The sequence below is a fragment of the Protopterus annectens genome, chromosome 1.part1, assembly GCF_019279795.1.
Source record: "Protopterus annectens isolate FY-2018-M chromosome 1.part1, PAN1.0, whole genome shotgun sequence".
NCBI classification, from domain to species: domain Eukaryota; kingdom Metazoa; phylum Chordata; order Ceratodontiformes; family Protopteridae; genus Protopterus; species Protopterus annectens.
The window spans coordinates 797,601,815-797,626,682 of NC_056726.1; the positions used below are offsets into that span (position 1 = coordinate 797,601,815).

Genomic DNA, 24,868 nt, shown 5'->3' on the forward strand with positions numbered 1-24,868 from the left:
GTTCCTTGAAGCTGAAGTTTGAGACTCAGTTATGCTGGATGTCAAAGCTTAGTTATGTTGGAGTATGGAGGTCAGAAAAAGATATAGCAACAGTGTTGTCACCCTGCTGTACCAGTCTTTTTATGACTAGCTGTTATGCATCCATCATAAAGATAAAGCATGGCAGCAAGTTATAGTTTGATTATCATGATGTTCATTGTGTTTCACTGTTGCAGTCATCACATTTGAGTTATCCCTGCCAGGGTAGCCCTCGGCCGGCCTGAATACCAGCGACTTAGTATTTCTGCGTTGGTTGCTGTCGCTTGAGGACTGACGTCAGGTGGTCAGTAATATAAAGTAAGGCAGCTGGTGCCGTTACAACAGTCTTTCTTGTCATGGAGCACAAAGCAGAAGCAGTTTGCATGAATGCCGGTCGGCTGCTACCTGAGTTTTCATCTCCGAATTGAAGTTGAAGTCTTCTAAAGCTAAGTACCCCATTGGGGATCCTTTTTTCTTGCACTAACCGATGTCAGAAAAAGTTAATAATTATCTTGCCTGTGGAAAGCAAATACCACACCGAGACTTCCACTCTTACTGTGTCACTTGTTTAGGCCCAGACCATGACGTCCCCCATTGTCACTTCTGTGCTTTGTTCAATGCCATAACTATCCATCGTCGGGCCCTTATTGTAGCCAGATATTTTAGTTTACCGTCCTCAAATTCCGATATGGCTTCGGTAAGCCATCCGACAGCAGATTTTCCAAAAAAATGTAAAGATAAAGACAGAGACAGACCGCACAGGTCCAAACCTACCGACGGCACTTCCATTAGGCTAGTCATCAGTCCTCCATTACTCAGTGAGACACTTTCGCAGCCCCTGATGCCCACTTCAGTTGATCCGCAGGCCACTACTGAGACCCTTTTGGAGTCCGGTATGCTGCAAAACTCTTCTTTGACTAAGGATTCTGCAGTTGTCTCTACCTTGGATGGGTCCAGAACTGCTGACCAGGCACCGGCTTCTGAGGAAGTCCTTCACATTACCAAATCTCAACACAAACCGACGTCTTCTTTCGTGACTACCATTCTTTCAAAAACGACCATGTTTCTTAGGACAAGGTTTCAAACCACACCCAAGAAACCGATGACCCACTGTCAGGCGCCTGCTACCTTACCTCAGTCTCAAATGCTTAAAATGGCGGAAGACCTTATGCTGATCAGGGGAAGCCAAGCTACCCCCTCAAAAATGAAAAGAGATCTGTCCTCTGTAGTTTTGTCTGAACAAGAGTCAGATGAAACTTATGCATCTGACTATGAAGACATGCAACCCCTCTCCACTTATGAGGATTCTGATGCAGAGGACTCCATTCCTTCAGCCTCTCTCCCAGAGGATTTTTCCTTTGGGGAAACTGTGCATACTTTAATGGAGCATTTCCAATGGGAGAGTCAGGACTACCCTCAGTCTAAAAAGAGACTCAGGGAATTCTTAGATCTTCCGCAATACAGACCCTTGGCCATCCCCCCAGTCCTGGATGTTGTGGATGTTGTTTTCCTTGAATCCAGCTTGACTCCTGGTGCCCCTACCTCCTGCTCCTAGAAAACCAGACAGGTACTATAGAGTCCCTGACTCGCAGATATCTTTTCAAAAATCCGACAGCTGACCCTGAGGTAATTTCTCAAGGGCCAAAAGGGATTAAAGAAACCTTTGCTAAGAATCCCACCCCTTCAGACAGGGATTCCCAAGTATTGGACAGATGGGGTGAAAAAGTATACACCTCAGCTACTCTTGCTATCAGGGCACTAAATTGTCATTTCCATATGCTGAAATTTCAGCAACATAACTTGGAACTTCTTAAACAAATACTGTCTTCCTTTTCTGCTTGGGCAGAATCTAAAGATTTACAAGTTTTAATGCATTCTGCAAGTCAAGTAACTAAACACACTTTGCAGTGTGGTTTTGATGCCCTAGAAGCTTCTTGCAGGGTAGCAGTCATTGGATCTGTCATTAGAAGGCATGCATGGCTTAAGGAACACCCCCTGCCAGACCATGTCAAATCTAAATTGTTGGATGCCCCCTTGCATAAAGATAACTTATTTGGCACTAAGGCAGAAGAGGTCTTAAAAAAGATGGAAGAAAAAGCAAAATCTATGCAAACAGTTAAGGATTTCTTAAAGGTCCAGCACTCTAGGTTCAGCAGGCATTGTCCCTCCAAACACTGGTCTTTTCCTGCTCTGAGTAAACTGGCCCAGCCTAGGCCCTGTGGAAACAGACCCCCCCCCCCCAGACAGCAGCCCCAGGAAATGCAGAGATCTAAGCAGTGGACTACCTCCACTTCAAAACCAGGGAGTTCTAAGCCAACCATTATGGTAAGAACTCACAATGACGCACCTCCTCCACCCCCCCCTCTGCCCACCTTCACGTATCCCTAGGAGGAAAACTCTCCTGTCACTCAAGCACCTGGGCCACCATTACCAAGGACCAATGGGTTCTGAACATTGTGTCTCAGGGATACAAATTTTCCTTCCATACCCTTCCAACCCCAAAAGGGTTCCCAGATATACCACCAAATCAGTGGGCAGAGGCTCAAAAGCAAATTGTTTCCCTGCTCTCTATGCGAGCAGTAGAGCACGTTCCTGCAGAACAGATAGGCCAAGGCTTCTACCCCAGAATTTTTCTGGTGCCCAGAAAAGAGGGCACCTGGCAACCCATCCTCGATCTATCCATTCTAAACACCTTCCTGGTGATCCCAAAATTCAAAATGCTCACCCTCCAGTAGCTGCTACCCATACTCTCCAAGGATGCTTGGCTAGCCACCATAGAGCTAAAAGAGGCCTACCTCCACATTCTTATCAGGGAATCATGCAGGAAGTATCTCTGCTTCAGGGTAGGATCTCAACAATTTCAGTTCTCTGTGCTTCCCTTTGGCTTATTTACTGCTTCCAGAGTTTTCACAAAATGTCTGGCTCCGGCCATTGACTGAAATATTCAGATTTACCCATACACAGATGACTGCCTTATTCAGGCAGACAGCCAGGAAAAGCTGCTCATGCACCTGGCCTTTGTAAAGACACTACTAACCTCCCTAGGGTACACAGTCAATGAAAAGAAATCCAAACAGGTGCTCACCCAAAGGATAATCTTCCTGGGAGCAAGTCTGAACACAGCATCCCAGATGGCATACCTTTCACCAGAGAAACAAATTTTTCTGACAACCTACTTCTCTCAACTAGCCACCAGGCCCCAGCTACAGCATCCCAGATGGCATACCTTACACCAGAGAAACAAAATTTTCTGACAACCTACTTCTCTCAACTAGCCACCAGGCCCCAGCTATCTGCAAAGAAGATCCTGCATGTTCTGGGGTTCATGGCATCTTGCATACTATTCATTCCGTATGCTAGTCTGCATGGGGAAACTTCAATGATACCTAAAGAGCCTTTGGTGTCAACACTCTCAAGACCTGGAAACTCTTCTACCTATAATCCCTTGCCTCAGAAAGGAATTTCTTTGGTGGGCAACGGCATGCTCCCACAACAAGGGACTTCCCTTCCCCCCACCCCCGCCACCCAGTCCCTTACCACAGATGCATCAGACTATGCTTGGGGTACACACCTGGATGGCAGGTGCATACAGGGCCAATGCAGCCCACAGCAAATTCCTCTGCACATAAATCAAAAAGAGATGATTGCTGTGCAGAACACCTTGATAGCTTTCAAACCCCTTCTCTCTCCAGGGGTTCTCCTGATCAAAACAGACAACACGACTGTGATGTGGTACATCAACAAGCAGGGAGGAACTCACTCCTACCCTCTATGCAGGCTGGCCATGACCCTTTGGCTCACAGCCTCTTCCATGCAACTATACCTGTTAGCACAATTCCTACCAGGCTCTCTCAACTCTCTGGCAGGCCAATTAAGCAGATACCTTCTGGACCCACACGAGTAGCAACTCAGCAGAAGTACCTTCACCCTCTTAACTCAGAAATGGGGAACCCCAAAGGTCGACCTCTTTGCCTCCCACATCAGCCATCAGCTCAGCAAATTCTGCACCAGGGAGCATCACTGCATGGCTTGGAAAGTGGATGCCCTGTCCTTCCCCTGGGTCAATCTATCGGTCTATGCCTTTCCTTCCCTACCTCTCATCCCCAGGGTACTGCTCAAAATAAGGGAGGAAAACCCAAGGACCATTCTTATAGCTCCCGACTGGCCCAGACAACACTGGTACCCCTTGCTGTGCAGCCTGTCCCCACTGCGTCCATGGGATCTTCCTCAGATTCCAAACCTCCTGACTCAGAGGGAAGGGGAATTCATGCATCCCAAATTGCAGACACTCAATTTGGCAGCTTGGCTTGTTCCCTAATCCCAAACCAATCTGCCATCCTCAGTAAACAGGTTCTGGATGTTATCTGTGAGGCCAGACATCCTAGCACCAGAAAGTCTTATGCAGATAAATGGAAAAGGTTCTGCACCTGGATCCAGGCTAAGGGAGCCAATATGGCACAGCCCTCCATCCCTCTCATCCTGGATTACTTAGCTGACCAACTACACAGTGGTCTCTCTTTCTCCTCTATAAAAATTCATGCCTCTGCTATTTCTGCTCATTTTCCCACTGAGCAGCCCATTTTCTCATACCCTTTGGTCAGACAGTTCCTCAGAGGGGCTAGCAACTTGAGGCTCCCCAGAAGGGCACCTACACCAGCTTGGGACCTTAACTTTGTCATGGAAAAGCTCGCCCTGCCCCTTTCAAACCAGCTTTTTCTGCAGAGCTAAAATTTCTCTCCTGGAAGACAGCTTTTCGTCTGGCTATCACTTCAGCCTGAAGAGTCTCTGAGCTGCAAGTCCTCATGGCTATGGAACCCTTCATCATCTTCCATGCAGACAGGGTATCCCTCATAACTAACCCATACTTCATGCCCAAGGTGGTGTCCAGTGTGGCTCTCAACCAATCCATTAATTTGCCCACCTTCTTTCCTAATCTCCAGAACAAGAGAGAAAGGATTCTTCACTCTCAAGATGTGCACAGACAGCTCAGATTATGTCTCAACAGGACTAAATCCTTCAGAAAGTCTGATAAATTGCTGGTTAGCTTTGCTACAGGGGCAGAAGGCAAAGCCATCTCCAAGCAAACCATTTCCAAATGGATTGCACACTGCATCAATTTCTGCTACAAACAACATGGAAAGCCTCCCCCCAAGGGTGTCAGGACACACTCCACCAGAGCAGCCTCCACCTCTGCAGCTTTCCTCAGGGGAGTCCCCACCAGGGACATCCTGGAGGCTGCCACCTGGACATCTGTTCACACTTTTACCAAGCATTACATCCTGCCTCTCTTCTCCAAATCTAGGGCAGGGTTTGCCTCTGCAGTCTTGCAGGGCATCCTAGCCAACCCTTAGTTTCCCTGACTGCCTCCACCCATTTCCTCAGCTTTGGGATTCTACCCAAATGTGATGACTGCAACAGTGAAACACGAAGAACATAGTACAGTTGCGTACACTTACCATAAATATAGATGTACGAGTGTATTCATTGTTGCAGCCCTGGTTTCCCTGCCTCCATCCCCCTTTAGTCTCTTTCTCCTTTTATTACCATTCTTCCTTGTTGTTCACCTTTCCTTACAAGGGACATATTGGTATTTATTTTCCACTGGTGAGGTTCTTCCACCAGAACCTGGCCTCCTACTTTAGGGGCTACTGACAAATTAGGGCAAGAAAAACTGATGTAATGGCATCGGCTGCCTTACTTTATACTACTGACAACCCGACGTCGGTCCTCAAGCAATAGCAACTGATGCAGAAATACTAAGTCTCTGGTATTTGGGCCGGCCGTGGGCTACGCTGGCAGGGATAACCCAAATGTGATGACTGCAACAGTGAATACACTTGAACATCTACATTTATGGTAAGTGTACACAACTGTACTTTCCTCTCTGCTCTTCTGAAAATCACTCTGTAATTTCAACTATGGAAATCAATATGGATCCATAGTTGTCATTAAAGCAGAAATATGTGTGGTATTTTAGTAGTATAGCAAATGTATACTGTCAAAACTGACATTGACTATTTTGAGTGAGTCATGAGTGCACTCCAGAGCTCTTAAATGAGTTATGTCATAAAATGTTTGGGAACTAATGAATGTTTTCTTTTTTTTTTTTTTTTTTACATTTAAATACCTTTATTAAATTATCACTTGTGACATAGGCAAACCATATTAGCAAGTTCACATTTACAAACATTATACATCACGTATATTATTCTATACAAAATAATGAAAGCAACATGTTGTAAATTGTTCAGTTCCTACCTTCTCTCAAACCTCATTCCTCTTCCAAAACATTTTTCTGCATGTATTGTTACAATTTCCATTTTTTTCTGTGTAATTTACTCCTAGCCTTTTCTAAAGATTCCACTTCCTGTTCTTTTATTTCTGTTACAATATTTACTGCTTCAAGTATAGTTGGTATAGACTTTGATTTCCATTTTCTAGTGATTGCTTTTTTGACAGCCATTAGAATTAAACTTAAGGCCTTATTATGTCTAAACAATTCATATCCTGTATCCCAGCTCAATAAAATAATTTCCTTAGTTACACTCATTTGCTCTCCCAGTATTCCTGACAGAGAGTACTTGTCGTTAAAGTCTGCCAGCTCATCGCACTCTGAGAACATATGCTCTTTCTTCCCCATCACAACTCCAATATTTTCCATCGACCTGAAGAAAAATACTATGGAGTCTGCTTGAGGTATATAAGTATCTGTTCAAGAACTTCCACGCAAAAATCCTAAGTCTTCTAGATTTTGTTGTACACTTGAGAGCCATACATTATGTCATCCCATTGTTTCCTTCTGAATTGTTTATCTTTTTTTTTTAAATACGAAATATCTTTATTAAGTCATCACATATTACAAAGGCAACCTTATATTTATATAAATTAAAACAAACCATACCGACACAATTGTAGTTGCAAACATTATACATCATTTATAATCTATCCAGTTATTGTCAATAAAACATTACATGACAGCTCATTCAAAACCTGCCTTGTTTTAAACCACATTCCTCCTCTGTATGTATTGTTCCCACAATTCCCATTTTTCCTATGTAATTTGCTCCTATCCTTTTCTAAAGATCTCAGTTCTAGTTGTTTTATGTCTGTTACTGTATTCACTACTGCTGTAAAGTTGGTTTAGACTTTGATTTCCATTTTCTAGTCATTGCTTTTTTGGCAGCCACCATAATTAGATTCAGCAAGGCCTTACTATGTCTAGGTAATTCTGATTTTGTATCATAGCTCAAAAAATATTTTCCTTAATTACACCAATTTGTTCACCCACTATCTCTGACAAAGCAGTCTGCAGGGAATCTTTAAAGTCTGCAAACTCATTATACACCCAGAAAATATTTTCCCAGTTACCTCTTTCCTCCCCATCACACCTCCAATAGTTGCTGTTTACCTGAGAAAAATTCTTTGCAGTCTGCTTGGGGTATAAAAATTCCTATGTAAACACTTCCAAGAATCCAAGCAAGATCCTAAATCTTCTAGATTTTGTTGCATATTTGAGAGACATACATATATCCCCCCATTGTTTATTTGTGAATTGCATATCCAGTCTCTCTTCCCAATCCTTTCTAACCTCCTCTGGTTGATTCTTATAGCTGTCATGCAATATTTTATATGCTCCACTAATTATACCTTTTTTAATGGCAGCTTCTGTTCTAGATTCTACTAAAAACTCTACCAGTATTGGTCTTTCTTTTGCTACCCCTTATTTCTTTCTCTTTGCCTGTACTCTGATGTCAGTCCTTCCTAGGGAAGGCAGTCTGTAACCTGCAATACAAATAAATTCTTGGTATCTTCCCATTCTATTACCTTTCCCTCTCTAGTTATTTGCTGCTAATACACTGGCTCCTTTGCCAGTTTTCTCCAATAACTTCTAGCCCCTTCTTGCCTATTGTTGTTGTTTTTCTTTCGTTTTTTCCCAGTTAGGGGTCACCACAGCGGAACTCTGGTCCGCTAATGATTGGCAGTAGATTTTTTACAGGTGCTGAGGTGCCAGCTCGACGCCCAATCTTCAACGAAGGCATGCCCATTCTACGCATGTCTTTCGAATGCCACTTGACCATGGGGAGGACATGCAGACTACACACAGAAGGCGCTCCACCTGAGAATAAATGGGAGAACCTCTTGCTGTGAAGCAACAATGCTACTGCTGCACCACCGCGCTTACTAATTGCAGTCATCCCTATCAGCAGAATCTCCTTTCTCCATTCCCATGTTGACTTAGTTCTTAGAATACTTTCTGCTACTTTATGAATATAATATTCTTTATGATTATTCTTATTGTATTTAAAGGTCTGCATCCAAAATCCCAGTTTCTCTTTGTTTCTTGAGCTTCCCCCCTGTTTCATCAGCATACCTTTCCACTTTGAAATATAGTTTTGTACTTACACTATGTATAAGAGCCTTAACTGTTTTGCTCTGAAACATACCTTCAAATCGGGCAATCCTAATCTGCTTTATTCTGTTGGAAGTATCATCTTATCCCACTTGCCTCTTGCCATCTTCCTCTCCCAGATAAAATCCTTCAACTCTTTATTAACTCATTACATCTATGTGATGTCTCCAGGTGCATCTGCAGTTAACTCCTACTGATGCCTCTATGCTTCAAATATTGCTTGTTCTTGTCTGCATCAATAATTCCAAAACCATGCTATGTAGGAGGTTTTAAAATATTTCATCTTAAATCATACACGTAGTAAACTCAAGTGCATTAATATTTGACCTCTGTCTAGTGCAGGTAAGTAGGTACTAACTATTGTTTTTTATGATGTAATTTATATAGATATAATTTCCACAATTTTGTAAATATCTGAACAATCAAGTAATGCAGACAGAACTCCTTAGCCTCATATGAAAGCTCTCAGCTGTCAGCTAGATGAATAAAATGTTGTTGACAGTATGCGTGTAATTTGAGTAGTTGCTAAGATGTTGTAAGTTGTTTACAAAATATTACAAGTGTAACAGTTACTGTGTTTACTGTGACTTGTAAAATTCAGTTTAGGACCTAGAACATAAAGAATACTACCACAATAAAAATAGTTTGTGCTGAAGAGTTTGCCATCGATACTTCTTTCATAATCCCTATGGTTCCTGAGATTTGAACATTTGTTTGAAATGTGAGGACATAATTTGATTCTGTCAAATGGCTTAGGCTCTGCCCATTGGAGGTTACAGTGCAAACTTCCTGAGCTCCATTGGTGTGAATGAGTTAATTGCTATCCACAGCTTCTGCTCTGATTTGATATGATATTGATATGCCTGACGTGTGTATAAGTCTTAAGGGACTAAAAACATTTAACTGATTGTATCTTACTATCGATGTTTATATAGTCTCTTTCCACATTTCCTTAGCTGCGACACTGAAATAATTTTTAATCCATACTCCTAAATACTTAATTTTATCATGTCCCCATAAATATGGATGTTGCTGAACCAATTCATATGTAGGTACATAATTTACCACTATTGTGTTTGTTTTCTTCTTCTTCTTTCGGCTTTTCCCGGTTAGGGGTCGCCACAGCAGATTACCTTGTCCGCTCATGATTGGCAGTGGAGTTTTACGGTGTTATGTTGCCAGCCCGGCACCCAACCTTCCGCAGAAGGCACACATATGCATGCAGTCATGTCTAGGGCCAATTTAGAGTATCCAATCCATCTACAGCATGTCTTTGGGATGTGGGAGGAAACCGGAGCACCCGAAGGAAACCCACACGACCACAGGGAGGACATGCAGACTCCGCAAAGAAGGCACCCCAGCCGAGGATCGAACCAGAGAACCTCTTGCTGTGAGGTGGCAACGCTAACTGCTGCACCACCGCGGCCGCCCTATTGTCTTTGTTTTAGAATCATTAATTTTTGTATCCTGAAATGATTTGAAACTGTTTCAGTGTTCCACAGCACTGTAATGCCCCTTTCTGATTTTGTCAGGAGTAAAATAATATCATCTGCAAATAGAGCCAGCTTTGATTACCATACCAATTATATCCTTTAATTTCTGAGTCCCTTATTTTCTTTGTCAGTGGTTCTAAATATAATGTAAATAACAAAGGGGAGAGAGGACATCACTGCCTGGTTCCTCAAATTATCAGAGAGAGGACACCATCTACTTTAATTTTCACCTCCGATCCTTCATATATCCTTCTAATCAACCTTATAATTTTATCAGGGAATGCAAATGCGTCCATTGCCCTGCTTATAAAATCCCAGCTTACTCTGTCAAATGCTTTCTCTGCATCAAAATCCACCAATAACAGTGGTGTTTTCTTACATTCTGCTTCCCTCTGGATCATCAACATTGTTTTAATGTTGGCAAATGTTTGCTTCCCTGTTTGAGTCCCCTCCACAAAACCACATTGATCCATATTTATCAATTCTGGCATCACTTTTGCCATTTTTTTAGCCATTATAGACATAAACACTTTATAATCATGGTTTTTATACTGAAATGGGCCTGTTTGCAGCTGGATCTGATGAATCAGATCTCTCACCCGGAGAATCCAGGGCTTTAAGCATCTACCCTACACAGACAGGCTAAATGCCCTGTCCCTCTACTCAGTCTCCTACAGAGTCTTCAAAGGTGACAAAGCAATCTCTGACCCTGCCCTGGTGGGACTGCTGCATACCTGCAAGTCAAGCTTCACTTGAGTAACCTGCACGCACAACCTCAACCTGGTCTGTGACATCAATAGGACTTGGTGGGACAGATTTGTGTCCCAGAGACGCCCCACCCCCCCTTTTTGTGGAATAGGCTCCCTCTCCACGTAAAGCAGAGTACCTCATTAACCCCTTTTAAGTGCAACCTGGCTAACTGGATGGGGAACAGAAAATACACCCCGGGATTCCACTTGTGTCCCTGCTGGACAGTGGCATAGGGTGCTGACTTGTTGGCACATAGGCTAAATTCTTGGCTAGGCTTGTAAAGGCCTCAGGGCCAATAGCCTAGTAAATTCCTATGATCCTAATCATTACCCTCTTTAGGTATTACAGCTACCACCACTTTCTTCCATGATGTTAGTACTTCTCCTCCTCTTAAAATACTGTTGTTGTCTTTCAGCTTTTCCCGGTTAGAGGTCACCACAGCGGAACTCCGGTCCGCTAATGATTGGCAGTAGATTTTCACGGTGCCGAGTTGCCAGCTCGACGCCCAACCTTCAACTAACCTTCCATATCTTTATCACTTTTTCCCTCCTAGCTTCCAAACTTCCATGGGAATACTATCTCTTCCTGGGGACTTTCCTGTAGATTGGATATATGTCACCATTTTTAGCTCATCTACTCCTAGCCTGTTAGTAATTGAGCCAAATCTACTTCTAACCTTGGTATATTTAATTCTTCCATAAACATTTCCATTTGTATCTTTTCTTGATTTTCATATTTCTCTGATTTATACAGACTTTCATGGAATTTCTGAAATATTTCGAATACTGCTACAGGATCTCTTGATATCTTCCTTGTTATAAGCTCCCTAAGCTTGGCAACAGTCCTTTCTACTTTCTGTTGCCTGAGTTGTTGTCCTAAAATTTTTGTGTTCTAGAGTTATTATCAAAAAAGTTGCTTAACAGCAATCTTTCTAAATGCATGCATATTATCAAGGTAATCCCTTATTTTATGTTTAGCATTCTGCAGTTGCTCTTCTTCTTGTTCTGTGGGGTTCTCCTTATTTTGCAATACTTTAACATTTGCCAGTCCTACTGAATAATTCTTGTTACTTCTTAACCATATCTCATTTTCTTTTATTTCCACCCTATTTGTAAATTCCACTTTAATTTTATTCCACTGCCTAGTATATTTTCAGAAGAAATTTCTATCCTCTCTAATAGCGCCTGAATAATTTCCACTATCCATTCCTTAAATTCCTCTCTTTTCAACATATAGGTGGGAAAGTACCAGTGGTTCATTTTCATTTTATTACCCTGTGTTTTTATTTTAGTTATTATAGGTACATGATCTGAAATAGTTATTGGGTGCATATCAAGACTTTCAATTAAATGCACATGTTCCTGTGAAATGTAAATTCTGTCTAGCCTAGCCCAGTTTTTGTATCCTGGGAAATAATATGTAAATTCAGTCCAAACTGCTTGTACTGAATTCACATCTTACATGCCAAGTATTTTCATAAATTTCTTCAAAAATCTACCCTCCTTTATTATATTTTCCCTTCTTGGCACCCCCAGACACATCTTCACTGTTGCAGATCAAATTCCAGTCCCCACCTGTAAGTAATATTCCTTGCTAAAAGCTAATTATTTCTCCCAGAAATTTTTTAAGCTCGATTGTAGCAGTTTACGGTTGAATATAAGTACATGCCAGTGCAACCTCCTCCCTTGCCAGTAGCCCCTTAGTACTAAAAATCTACCATTATTATATTTCTTATCCTCTCCTATCACTATTGGAGCACCTATTGCAATTAATATAAGTACCCCTGTTTTCCTTTGCCCCAGGTAGTCTGCTGAATAACCACCCTGAAAACCTTTCTTTATCACATTCACATGTTCATTTCTTTCCTAGTGCATCCCCTGTAGCATAGCTATTTGCACTCCGCATCTTTTAATCTAGTTCACTATTCTTTCTTTTCTGCATTTATCTATAAGACCATTGACATTTAAAGACATTACAGAAAGCATAATTTTTGTAAAAAGTTATTCCCACCTTTCATGTGTAACAGCTTTTTTGTTTAATGTCTAGTTCTTGCTTTTGTGTTGCATGGATGTACTATTTGGAAGGTTAATCTTTTGTAGAGATGTTTTTTTCTTATCTCCATTTGAGCCAGTGCTACATCTTACAAAACTTTTTGTTTTATTGAAAGCCGTCAAACAAAAAAAAAAAAACTCAGACAAAACCAGATACCCCCAAAACCTATTAACATCTTCAAATATTGAAGTTTTACCATCCTAATTGGAAAAATATTCCAAACTGATAGCCACACATACAGGCTTGTGATAACCTAAAAGAAAGGTTAATCATGCTAAGATACATGGTGCAGCCTGTGCTTCTACTAAGCCATATCTGGCTTTGTCTTATATTTATAGCTCTCTAAGCTGGGAAACACTTGAATGTTTTCAGAGAACATTTTCTCCAAGTCATTTCTCTTTATCAGATTGTTTGCTAGAGACATGAGAACCATAGGCAAAAGTGACAAGCATACATTTGTTTACTAGAAAAAGTCTTATAATATTCAGTATGATTTTTCATTTACTTGCTTTCACTTAAAACCTGTTACTGGTTTAAGCTAAGGGCCTTAACCCAGTCATTCCCCTATGCAAGAATGAAAGAAAATGCACTATTTTTTCTTTTGTCATGCTCTTTTAACCAGATTTTTCTTCTTCTTCTTTTTTTTACATTGCAATGCCTGTATTTCCTAAAACTGAAGAAGGAGAAAGAGAAAAAGGGAGAAAGAAAAAAGAAAAAAAACAGGAGCACCTATTCACATTAGTATCCCGATTATGCTTACAGATAACTGAGAAATCTTTTTTGTATAGCATGCAAAGAAAATCATGCAGTATTAAAATAGCACCATTAAGAAAAAAAATGTTTTGCTTAGTTAACTTTCTCCCTCCTCTTCCCCATCCTGAGTATTTTTCTGAACACTAGTGACATGAAGTAGAGTATATGCTTTAGAGTCCCCTACAAGTTTAATAATGTCAAAAAAGTCCAATATTTCCAGATTTTCTTGATCTGTCATGTTTCACAAATATACTTATTGCTTTTTAATCCCACCAGATTTGTCAATTTCTAGGTTACTGGTTTTATTTTTTGAACATTAGTGACATGAAATAGGGCATATGCTTTAGAGTCCCCTACAAGTTTAGCAAAGTCCAAGAAAGTATAATATTTTAGATTTTCTTATTCTGTCTTGTTTCACAAGTATAATTATTGTTTGTAATGTCACATTTTTCAATTTACAAGTCCTGTTCATCTCTGTCTCACAGATCCTGTCTCTGTTTCATTTCCAATGTGCTCTCGATTCTTCTAGCCAACTCTTGTGCTTTTTTTTCCTTCTCTCAAGCAATTTCCTGTTGAAACATTGGAAAAGATTTCACTGGCACAGCCTCTCTGTGGTCTTTATTACTAGAAGAAGAAGAAGAAGCAGACTCTCCTTCTGTTTCACAGCTCACTTTTTGTTGGACAAACTTTTGCATTTCTTCCTTAGCATGTACTTCTTCAAAAATTATTTTGTCCCATCAGGAAAAATATTTTGAAGATAGCTCTGTACAGCAGTTTGAATCTCATGCCTGCTTCTCGATGTTCCCTGAATAATGGAATACATTTACTCTTGGTCTACCTGGTGTACAATGAGTAGTCATTCTCCACAAGCACTCTGCTCTCTCTCACTTTTAGTACTTTGCTCTTCTGCCACAGTTTTGGCAGAATCAATTCCTTCTGCTTTTAAGATTTCTTCTTTACTATTAAAGGTCTAGGTTGCTTTCTCATAGCCAGGTTTGGAGCATACACACACTATGCCGATTCAATTAACAATTTGTTTGTGGAATACTAGCCCAGTTGCTTATTTGTGCTTTCATAAAATTATTACAGTCTGTTCCTTCCAGATTTCCCTATGTGCTCTATCTTCTAATTCTATTATTTTTTTAAACATTTTGTATTGTGCATATTCAGCCAGTCTTTTCTTCATTTTGACTTTTGAGTTTTGCAGTTTTATCACCTTATCTATCTGTTAAAGCTTCTTCCATTTTTTCAAGCCTTTTATTGTTTGAGTTGATATAGTCCATCAGCGTTTTCTTTATTTTAATCAGGTCTGTGTGTAGTTGCCTTATACTTTCCTTTAGGTTACTGGAAGTCATGTCTGGAGCTTGCACTACTTTTTGCTGAACATATGCAGTAGTTTTCCCAGTCAGTGATTCTTTATCACTTTTGTAGCTGATTTTCCTTCAGGTCCTCTGTATTTCTTTTTTCCTGGCATCCAGGCAGTGTACTTACTAGCCAGTTACTGAAATTTACACAGAAATTTAGGACCACTGGCTTTCTCTGCTAAGTTTCTGTTTTCACACTGGGAAACCTAGAATTAAGCTGTTACTCAATGTGCAGCCATCTTGAACATCCCTGTGAATTGTTTATCTAATCTCTCTTCCCAATCTTTTCTGACCCCCTCTGATTGCTTAGTATAGTTATCGTGCAATAACTTATATCAGGGAACCAATTAATGTTATAACCTCTGACAGTAGCCTGTCTTGAGTATGTGTTATTATTGTTTGTAATAACATAACTATTTTTTTTCAGCTGACAGTAACATTATCAAGGCCTGATTAAATACATATGTATGTGCAGGCAGCCATAGTGCTGAAATGTCAAATTGCACAATAATTTTCAATTGGTAGTCAAATGCTTGAGAAAAAATTTTTACTTAATGTGCATTTCTTTATTGTACGCATCAGAAATAAAATTGTGATACCTCATTTGTAACAAGAGTTTTGTCTTTTTGCAGTCCATTGGGAATGCCAAAACTACAAGGAATGATAACAGCAGCCGTTTTGGGAAATATATTCAAATAGGATTTGACAGAAAATATCATATAATTGGTGCCAACATGAGAACATATCTACTAGAAAAGTCCCGGGTAGTTTTTCAGGTAAGTGAATGGCACTTAGCATTGTTCTAGTATATGTTTCTGTGCTACAGAAAATAGCTTAAGCATAATAACTCATAGCATCTATGTTCAACTGTTGGCATGCATGCCAACAAATGATGATGGGAGTAAGTAAAATAGAAGACAACATTCTTACAGCCTCAGAGAAGTGCATTTGCCTGTCTTCCCAAATTTTTAAGCTTTTCTGAGGTTTCAAAGTAGAGCTATTTCCTCTTTGTTTGTTTACTTATTCAGTGATACTTGAGATTATTGCTGACGTTGAGTATTCAAGCTCTGCTGACAGAGCTTGATGCATAGTCACCCAGATTTAATTAATTAGTTGTGTTGATAAGATAAAGCTATCTGAGCCATGGGCACATTTTCTGAAGGAATGCAGCAATGAATGCTGTAAGGGTTGTAGCACATAGCTTGTGGTATAAAAAGGTATGTAACATGCAAAGACAGGAAGCACAAGCAGTTCAAACTCTTTTATTAGTAAGTATATACAAGTGCAGTTAAAACCAGTTAAATTTCAAAGCATCAGTAAGTGAAGCTAAGGTGAAATGTCTGAGTATTTTAGGAAGGCATGGAGTGGACAAGTTAAGCAGAAAGGAGAAAACAGGAAGAGATGAGTAGGGGGTCCCTTTTATTTTAGCGAACACTGTTTAGTCGAATGTCATTATGCGAAATGGCAAAATACCGAAAGCATGAAACAGCGATTTTTTTCCTAGGGAAAAAAATCACTGGGCTGTTTTCGGAACTTTGCCATTTCCTCCACTGTGGTGCGATCTCAGAGTTGGTATATTTAAGTAGGGGGTGGGGGGGGGTGAAGCCCGCCACTTTATTTTATGTTTTGATTTTTTTTTTTTAACGGATCAGCGATTTTTTTCCCTGGGGAAAAAAATCACTGATCCATGTGTTCAACATATTGGGTTTTCGGGGATTGTTGGTCGATTATATAGCATTCGCAATTCAGTGCATTTGCTTATATAATATAGACCCATTAGGTGTAGCATTAATGCTATATGCTTAACAGGAGGAGGAGGAAGAGAGTTAAACAGGGGACTTTCATTTTTTGCTTTGGATAAGTAAACATTACTTTCTCATGTGTAACGTCTACCTTCTCTATCCCATGTACAGCCCCAGTACCCTGTGGACAGACATGTTGCTGTACTGTCAGCCTTACTTTAATAATTGTTGTAGAATTTTATGAGCACTGGTTGGTTTTATTCATACAGATTGAACTGTTAGGCAAAATCAGGTATAAGCTGTTCACAATGACAGCTTTTGCTCAGCACAGGCCTCAAATGGCTGTACTGTGAAAAAGTCTCATTTCAAAACTTGGTGTAATTATAACCTGAGCTGTGTGATTCTGTTTTATTACTTATTTAAAGTGTGTAGTACTAGAGACAGCACAGAGGTGCAGTGGTACGGTTTGCTGCCTCACTGTACTTGGTTTTCCAGTTTGATTCTTACTTTGGGTGCCTTCTTTGTGGAGTTTGGACATCCTCCCTATGCATCCGTATCAGGTTTTGATGAGCGCTCTGGTTTCCTCATGTATCTCAGAGATGTAACTTAGGTGAATTGGCAGTCCTACAGATTGCCTGTAGGTTTGCATGTCATGCATGAGTAAATGCATGCATCTTGCAATGGGCTGGCAGTCCATCTAAGGCTAATTCCAGACCCTTATGACCATTATTTTTTTTTGGCTTACCCTTTGCTTTTGCCCCGTGTGTCCATCAAATTTCCATCCTCTGCTCTCTATATTAACTCATTCATTCCCCCAGTGAGGCAAAAGCCCCAAAGCTCATCTGTTCCTATTAAATGCAAGAGCCAAGCAATTTAAAGTGTGCCATCAATTGAAGTCCGATTTTTTTTTTTTTTACTTTTTAAGTCCTAACTCCATGGTGCATACCAAGTAACCTGCTTTAGGTCTCAGAGTGCACTGGGTGCCAGCAAGGGTGTGTCACTCACTTACATTAATGATGTAACCCTGTAAGAGAGTCCTGTTACCCCATTGAAACCCAGTGGTCCTTTGTGGTCTCTGGTTTCTGCCAGGGATGCTACCATGGGAATATGCACCCTAGACATTCTGCTCACACCCTGGCCCCAGAGAGAGAGATGCAAACTGTCTAAGCCATGTCACACCTCCCTTTCCCCACACCAGCTTCAATGGGTGCCTGAGCCACTAAGTGAACTTGGTCACTGGGTCATAGTCAGAGTTGTATCCTTATTTGGTTAGGTAGATGGCCATGGGGAAGAACACAATCAATAATTATACATGATAGAAAGTCAGAACCAGCAGTTGTCAGATCAGGAGTACCATAGGTCTCTGTCCTTGAACCTCTGTTGTTCAATGTTGTTTTTGCTTCTGTTCACACTAATGAACATTGTCAGATAACTAAATATGCAGATGATTTCAAAATGGGATTTTTTTCAACTAACGAAGATGACTTTTCCAACATTAATAAGTGTCTGTCAAGTACTAGTAGGCAGGCGGACACAATTGACTTGTCATTTATGAGAAGAAATGTAGCATGATGTATTTTGGTTTTTCATTTTATGACAGGGCAAGAAATTTAGAGACCTTAAAATTGTGATGTACTCTTTTTTTTCCTTTGAAAGTTATGTACAAGTAATTCATAAATATGTTTACAATAGATGGGCATGATTTTAAAAACTTTACAACTAGGGACACTACAAATAAAACTATATAAAGTCTGTATTGGGTCATTTCTGGAGAACATTAATGCTCTTTGTACAGTTAACAATGGATAGATAAATTGTCTTGAAGTTGTGTAAAGAAAATTTAGTAAAAGATTACCTTCTATCAAGGATCTGTGATACAAAAGAGGAATGTTTACATATAGGTTTATTTACTTTGCATGATAGATATATTAGGGCCAGATTAATATTGGCCTACAAAGTGTTCTTTCATTCATTCCCTCCATTGTTCCTGGGTCTTGAAATGTACAAAAACAAAATGAAATGCTCAAAAATATATAAACACCACAACTTAAAATTCTGTATCAAATTCTATCACAAAATGGTCAAAACTTAAAATATTACATGCAGAATAGCACTGTTACAGAATATAATACTAGAAATGATTTGATGTGCAAAAGTATAAAAAAAAAATAAGACACTTATAGATAAATGGGATGATGAATGGATATACATTCCAGCTATTACTGAGATACTGTTCCTTGGAGGCCGTTAGGCCAGACTACTTCCCCATAACTTATGAACTTATATTCAGTGGAACTGGTTGCTTGTGCCCGTAGTTGCTGTCCCTGAATTGGATTACATGGAAAAAACAGAAAATTAATACATGGATGAATAAATGTTTCTCATTGTGTTTTTTAAAATAAGAAACATCTTTATTAATAGTTATGATATAGGCAATCATATATTTATATAAATGAAAACAAACCATATTGACATATTTTCATTTGCATATATCACATATAATCTATCCAGGCATTGTCAGTCAAACATTACAAAGCTCATTCAATGTCTGCCTTCCCTTAAACCTAATTCTTCCTCCAAAAGATTATTCTGTATGTATTGCTCCCACAATTGCCATTTTATTTTGTTCTATGTAATTTGCTCCTACCCTTTATGAAATGAGAACCTGGATTTTATGAAAGTAAAGATAAGCAACTGGAATGGTTTTCCACAGCATGGATTGTTAATTGAAAGGGCATACTGTGTGTGAATGCTCCAAACTTGGCCATAAGAAAGCAGCAAAGAGTTATATTTTTGTATTTATTTATTTTTTGATGCATTTTATGTCAGCAAGACTATAAATAAACTTAAGTGTAGGATTTCTTGTCATCCGGCAGAAATCCGCTCTGGATGTAAAAATAATGCACTAGCCAAACACCTTGCTCTTCATAAAAGACACATAGGTTTTAAGTTCTAGATACTGGATTGCATAGACATGCGTGGACTTGAAGGAGACATCCCGAGTATGCTGGAGAAATGTGAACTCATGTGGCAATTAAAACTGAACTCTTTTAGGAAACCTGGACTAAACTGCTACTGTTCACTTAAAAGTGTACTGGAACTTAGAAAATTGCCACATTGTTTACATGACTAATTTTATTTTATTCTTCCAGTTGGTTTAAAATACCATGTTAAATCAGATTTAACTTGTGTATATTTTGTTTCTATCATCATACATTTTTTCTTTTTCTTATTCTTTTTTCCACTTTATTCAAAATGATGTATAATAAGAATATTAACTAATTATACAGTATTTTTGTAGATAGTTTTGAGGGTTCCTTGTACACAGATCTGAAGAAGTCAAGAAGGACGAAAGTTATCTATGTTAACAGTAGGTTATGGGAATAGAATATGATTTTTACATTTGAATTTTTGCATGCAAAGTGTATATATATATATATATATATATATATATATATATATATATATATATATATATATATATATATATTTATATTTATATATATTTTTAGATTGCCAAATGGTCTTAAGTTTTGTATATTTCCAGCCATGTAGTATATTGTCTTGGATAAAATCACAGACTTAATATTCTGATTAAATAACAGGTACCACATCATTATTAATTTTATTTAAAGTACATAAAGGTTTATATTATTATGACAGCTAGTAAGTAGGGCAGGACCAGCTCGAATGTCACACTGATAGGGGAAGGGATGTGAATTTAACATGTATACCAATAACACTTTGTTTTACAGCACAATAAAAAGTATATATGCATATATATATATATATATATATATATATATATATATATATATATATATATATATATATATATATATGTAAGGATTCCTCTTACAAGAACGAAAGTTCACTACTTCGAACTTGTAATAGGAAGCCTCACTTCTGCGAAAGTTCAGTTTAACGAAAATGAACTTTTGCGTAAGTGCACTTCACCGAAAACACCACAGCACAGTGGTGGACATAAAAAACAAGCTATGTCCTCCACTATGGTGTGATAGTCACGGACCTTAGGGTTAGGGCATGGGTTAGAGTAAGGGGATCGTTAATAAAGCTATCCCCTTACCCTAACCCATGCCCTAACCCTAAAGTTCGTGACTATCACACCATAGTGAAGGACATTGCTATGTCCTTCACTGCGCTGCAGTCGTCACGGACCTTAAGGTTAGGGCACGGGTCATGGTAAGGTAACTATGACCCATGCCCTAACCCTAAGGTCCATGAGTACTGCACAGAAGTTCAGTACAACACCCGTTCGTTGTACTGAACTTTGCGTAAGTGCACTTTCGCTGCAGTGAGCATTCCATGCACTATTTTGATTAGTGAAAATTCGATCTAGTGTATGGAACCCATATATATATAAATATATATATATATATATATATATATATATATATATATATAGGTTCATAGGTTCATAGATTCATACTAGACTATCTGCCCTGGGGCATTTATAAGCCTAGCCAGAGTGTGTTTGGCTTTCGCCACCCATTTTAAATGAATTTTGCTATGCCCTTTTTCGAGGTTAGTATACTGTGCCTCTGTCTAACATTGACACAGAAGTGATACCCGGGGTAACCCTACTATCTCCCATCCACTCATCAAGATTCCTCTTGAAGAGAGTGAATGAGGGACTCTGCCTAACCTGGACTGGGATTTTATTCCAGAGTGAAGGGAGCCTCTGGGTTATGAATCTGTCCCTCCAGCATGTCCTATTTATTTCAGTGCTGAGGTTCAAGTTTCTCAACCGCGTAGCTCGATGGGATTTGGATTTTCTGAGGTGCAGCAAGTCCATTAATTCCGGGTTGGACATGGCTTTATACGTCAGGCACAGATTGCCTCTGAGCAGGCAGTATGCCACTGAGTAGAGCTGGAGTTTCTTTAACTGGGCAGCATATGGCATCTGTTTGAGCCCTTTGATCCTCTTGCTGAGGTACTTTTGGGGTCTTTCCAGTTGCTGCAGGTGTCTGGTAAGGTACATCTCAAAAGGGGCATTGTACTCAATTATGGGCCTGATGAGGGATGAGTAAAGAGGCACGATGACCTCCCCTGATCTAGATGTGAATCCCTTCATGATTAGGTGGGCCATATAAAATGTTTTTCTAACCACTTTGGCCACGTGGTTGTCAAATGAGAGATTGCTATCAACTTGGGTCCCCAGGTCCCTAATTACTTCTTCTGTACTTAATGGATTACCACCTATGTGGTAATTTGTGGGCACTTTGTTTTTGCCAAAGGGGATGACTATACACTTTTTGGCGTTTAGTTTGAGGCCATGGCTCTGGCACCAGTTGTCTGTTTCTATGAGGCCCTTTTGGAAGATGCTTGTGTCGGCTGGAGAGTCGATTATGGCGCCCAGTTTGCAGTCATCTGCGAACTTGGTCAGCCACAGTCCTTTCGTGTTAGCCTTTACCTCCGATAAATATATACCGAACAAGAGAGGTCCCAGGACTGAGCCTTGTGGGACGCCACTTGTAACTGGTTTGGAGTCTGACATGGCTCCAGCAATTCTAACCATGTGGGTTCTGTCCTTGAGCCAGTTTGCAACCCATCTAGTGACATAGGTGTTTATATTTAAGCTGGTGAGCTTATCTATAATGCCCGAGTGGGTTATTGTATCGAAGGCTTTTGCAAGGTCCAGGTAGGCTGTGTGGACCACCTTCCCCTTGTCAATGGCCTTGATGACTGTTTCAAAGAAATCAACCAGGTTTAAGAGGCAGGATCTGCCCTTAACAAAGCCAAACTGGGTAGGATCCAGTGTCTGTAGGTCCCCAATATCTTTATTTATGAGGTCCATGATGATCCTTTCCATAGCTTTGCAGACCAAGCTAGTCAGGCTTATGGGGCGATAGTTTCCAGGATCCGTTGTGGCACCACCTTTGTGGAGAGGGACCACTGTTGCTGTACGCCACTCTTTGGGTACATATCCTGTAGTAAGGCTGAGATTGAACAATAGTTTTATGTTTGGGTTTAGTTATTCTTGGAGTTCATGTAGGACGCAGCCTGGGACGCCATCTGGTCCCATTGATGCTGTGTTTTTTGCTTTGGAGAGGGCGGCTCTTACCTGAGCATCTGAGATGTCAAGGGGGCAGCACTCTGCTGGGATAGATATTTGCCCTTTTGGTGGGGAAGGGGGGGGAGTTTGCGCTGAACCTGTCAGCTAGGATGTTGGCAATGTCTGTGGGTTCGGTGTATTTTTTGTCATTTTGGACTAATTCTGAGCATATCTGGGAATTCCCACCCAGGTTCCTAACATAACATAGAAAGCCTTGTGATTATCCTTAGTGTCCTGTGCAATTTTTCTCTCGAAGCTGGCATTAGACGATTTTATGAGTGCCCATAGTTTTTTAATAATACTGATCAGAGATGCCTTCCCTTTTTGGGATTTTGCTCTATCATGTAGTAGCTTCCTCCTTCTGTTGTATAGTTTGTTTATGGCTGGGGTCCACCAGACAGGATGCCTAACTTTGGAGGATTGGGTCTTGGTTTTATTTGGGATTGCATGATCCATGCATTCCTGAAAGTGTTCATTGAATGCATTTATGAAGGATTCTGCGGTCTGTGCCGTATTTTCCACAGGCCCGGGGGCTTTGAAGGATTCCACCTTGGTTTTGAGGAGTGTGAAATTTGCTTTAGAGAAGTTTTTCACTGTGGTTTTCTGGACAGGGGCTGGGGTTGGGATGTGAATATCTAGTGAGATTAGTTTATGATCTGATCTTACCAGTGAGGGATACACTTCTGGTCTGGAGCATAGAGTCCCCATGTTGGTGATGATCAGGTCCAGTATGTTTTCCCCTCTTGGGGGAGTGGCAACAAGTTGTTCCATAGCATTTGAGTTTATAAATTCTAGGAACCTTCAGGCTAGGGTGTTGGAGCGAGAGTAATGCTCCCAGTCTATGTTAGGGTAGTTGAAGTCACCCAATATAATGGTGTTTGGAGAGACCTTCATATTTTCCAGTGTTCTCAGGAAGGCCGAGTGGGGTTCCTGGGTTTGGGAGGGTGGTCTGTAGCAGGCTATAAACTGGAAGGCAGTTTTACCCACTGTTAGTTGCACATGGATAGTCTCTGATGCTTCGTGCTGTGCCACCAACCTGGAGGTGTGGGTATCTTTGACGAATATTGATACTCCCCCTCCTTTTGTGGTTCGGTCCAAGTTTTGGGGCCGAAAAACATGGTATGAGGTATAACCTGGTAGTGCTGGGGTGCTCTTAGGAGCCTTGAACCAGATTTCTGTTACTGCACAGATATCGATGTTCTCCATGCTAAGGAGAGTTTCGAGTGCGTGCATCTTGAGGTTTCAACTTCTGGCGTTGAGTAGCATTACTCTTAGTTTCTTATCCCTTGTGATACCCATGAAAGTGGGTTTGTCTTTTGAGCCTTGCCTAAAAAAGGCACTATGGGGGTGGCAAGAGCCTTTGCCAATATCCGAAAGCCCAGGGGTGACAGGTGCAAGCCGTCCCTAGCGAAGCGTCGTGGCTTGTCGAGCATGTCATCCCAGGCAGACAGGCATTGGATCCCCTTTGAATGACACCAATACTTAAGCCAGTTGTTGAAATTGATCATCTTGTCTTCATATTGTGGCATCATTCTTGGTGAGGGTAAGATGCTACTCAAGGTCAGGGTCATACCGGCCTGGGCTACATGCTCAGAGAGCTCCTCTGTGTCTCTTTTCATGTAGTCCAGGGAGGTATGTCTCAGGTCATTCACACCAGCATGGACAATGACTGTGTCATATTTGTACTTGCCTTGGAGTGACCTGAGTGCTTGTGTTATGTGGCGGATCCTAGCGCCCGACAGGCAGCTCACCGTGACCTTCTCCTTGTTCAGCCTGGTGAGCGGCACGTCAGTGTGCCTGCCAATAGAGTCTCCTATTACAAGTGTATCAGGTGTGTTGTTTAGTCTTAAGGGCTGTGACTATTCGGCACACTGGCTTTGTAAGCTATGTGTTGCACGTGTTTTGTTTTGGGGTAGCGGTTGCTTGGGTGTCAGCTTTGGAGGTCTCTGCTGCTTAGGCAGATTTTTATTTAGAGCCTCAGAGTATGTTATTGTGTGTTTATGTGTTTGGTTTGCTGTCGTGGTAGGTCTATGTGAGACTGGAATTGCAGTGAGTGTGGTTTCCTTCTCCTCCTGGCTGGTTACGCCAGTACTGAGTTGAGAGAGCATAGCCTCCAGTTTGGCTATATGGTTGCATCTCTCACATGTGTTGGAATTTGTTGGGAGGAGGAGAAGGTTGTCTGTGTACATGAGGCAGTTGTAACATTGCCT

At 40.5% G+C, this 24,868-nt stretch overlaps 1 protein-coding gene across 2 annotated transcripts in view; it reads left to right on the plus strand.

Moving 5' to 3' along the window:
- MYO5B (myosin VB) overlaps positions 1-24,868 on the plus strand; it is a 3,346,216-nt gene that overhangs the window by 1,500,417 nt on the left and 1,820,931 nt on the right. For both annotated transcript variants that reach the window (XM_044078265.1, XM_044078275.1), the window contains exon 6: positions 15,473-15,616. In XM_044078265.1, coding sequence (XP_043934200.1) covers positions 15,473-15,616 — 144 coding nt within the window. The remainder of the gene's footprint in view (positions 1-15,472; positions 15,617-24,868) is intronic.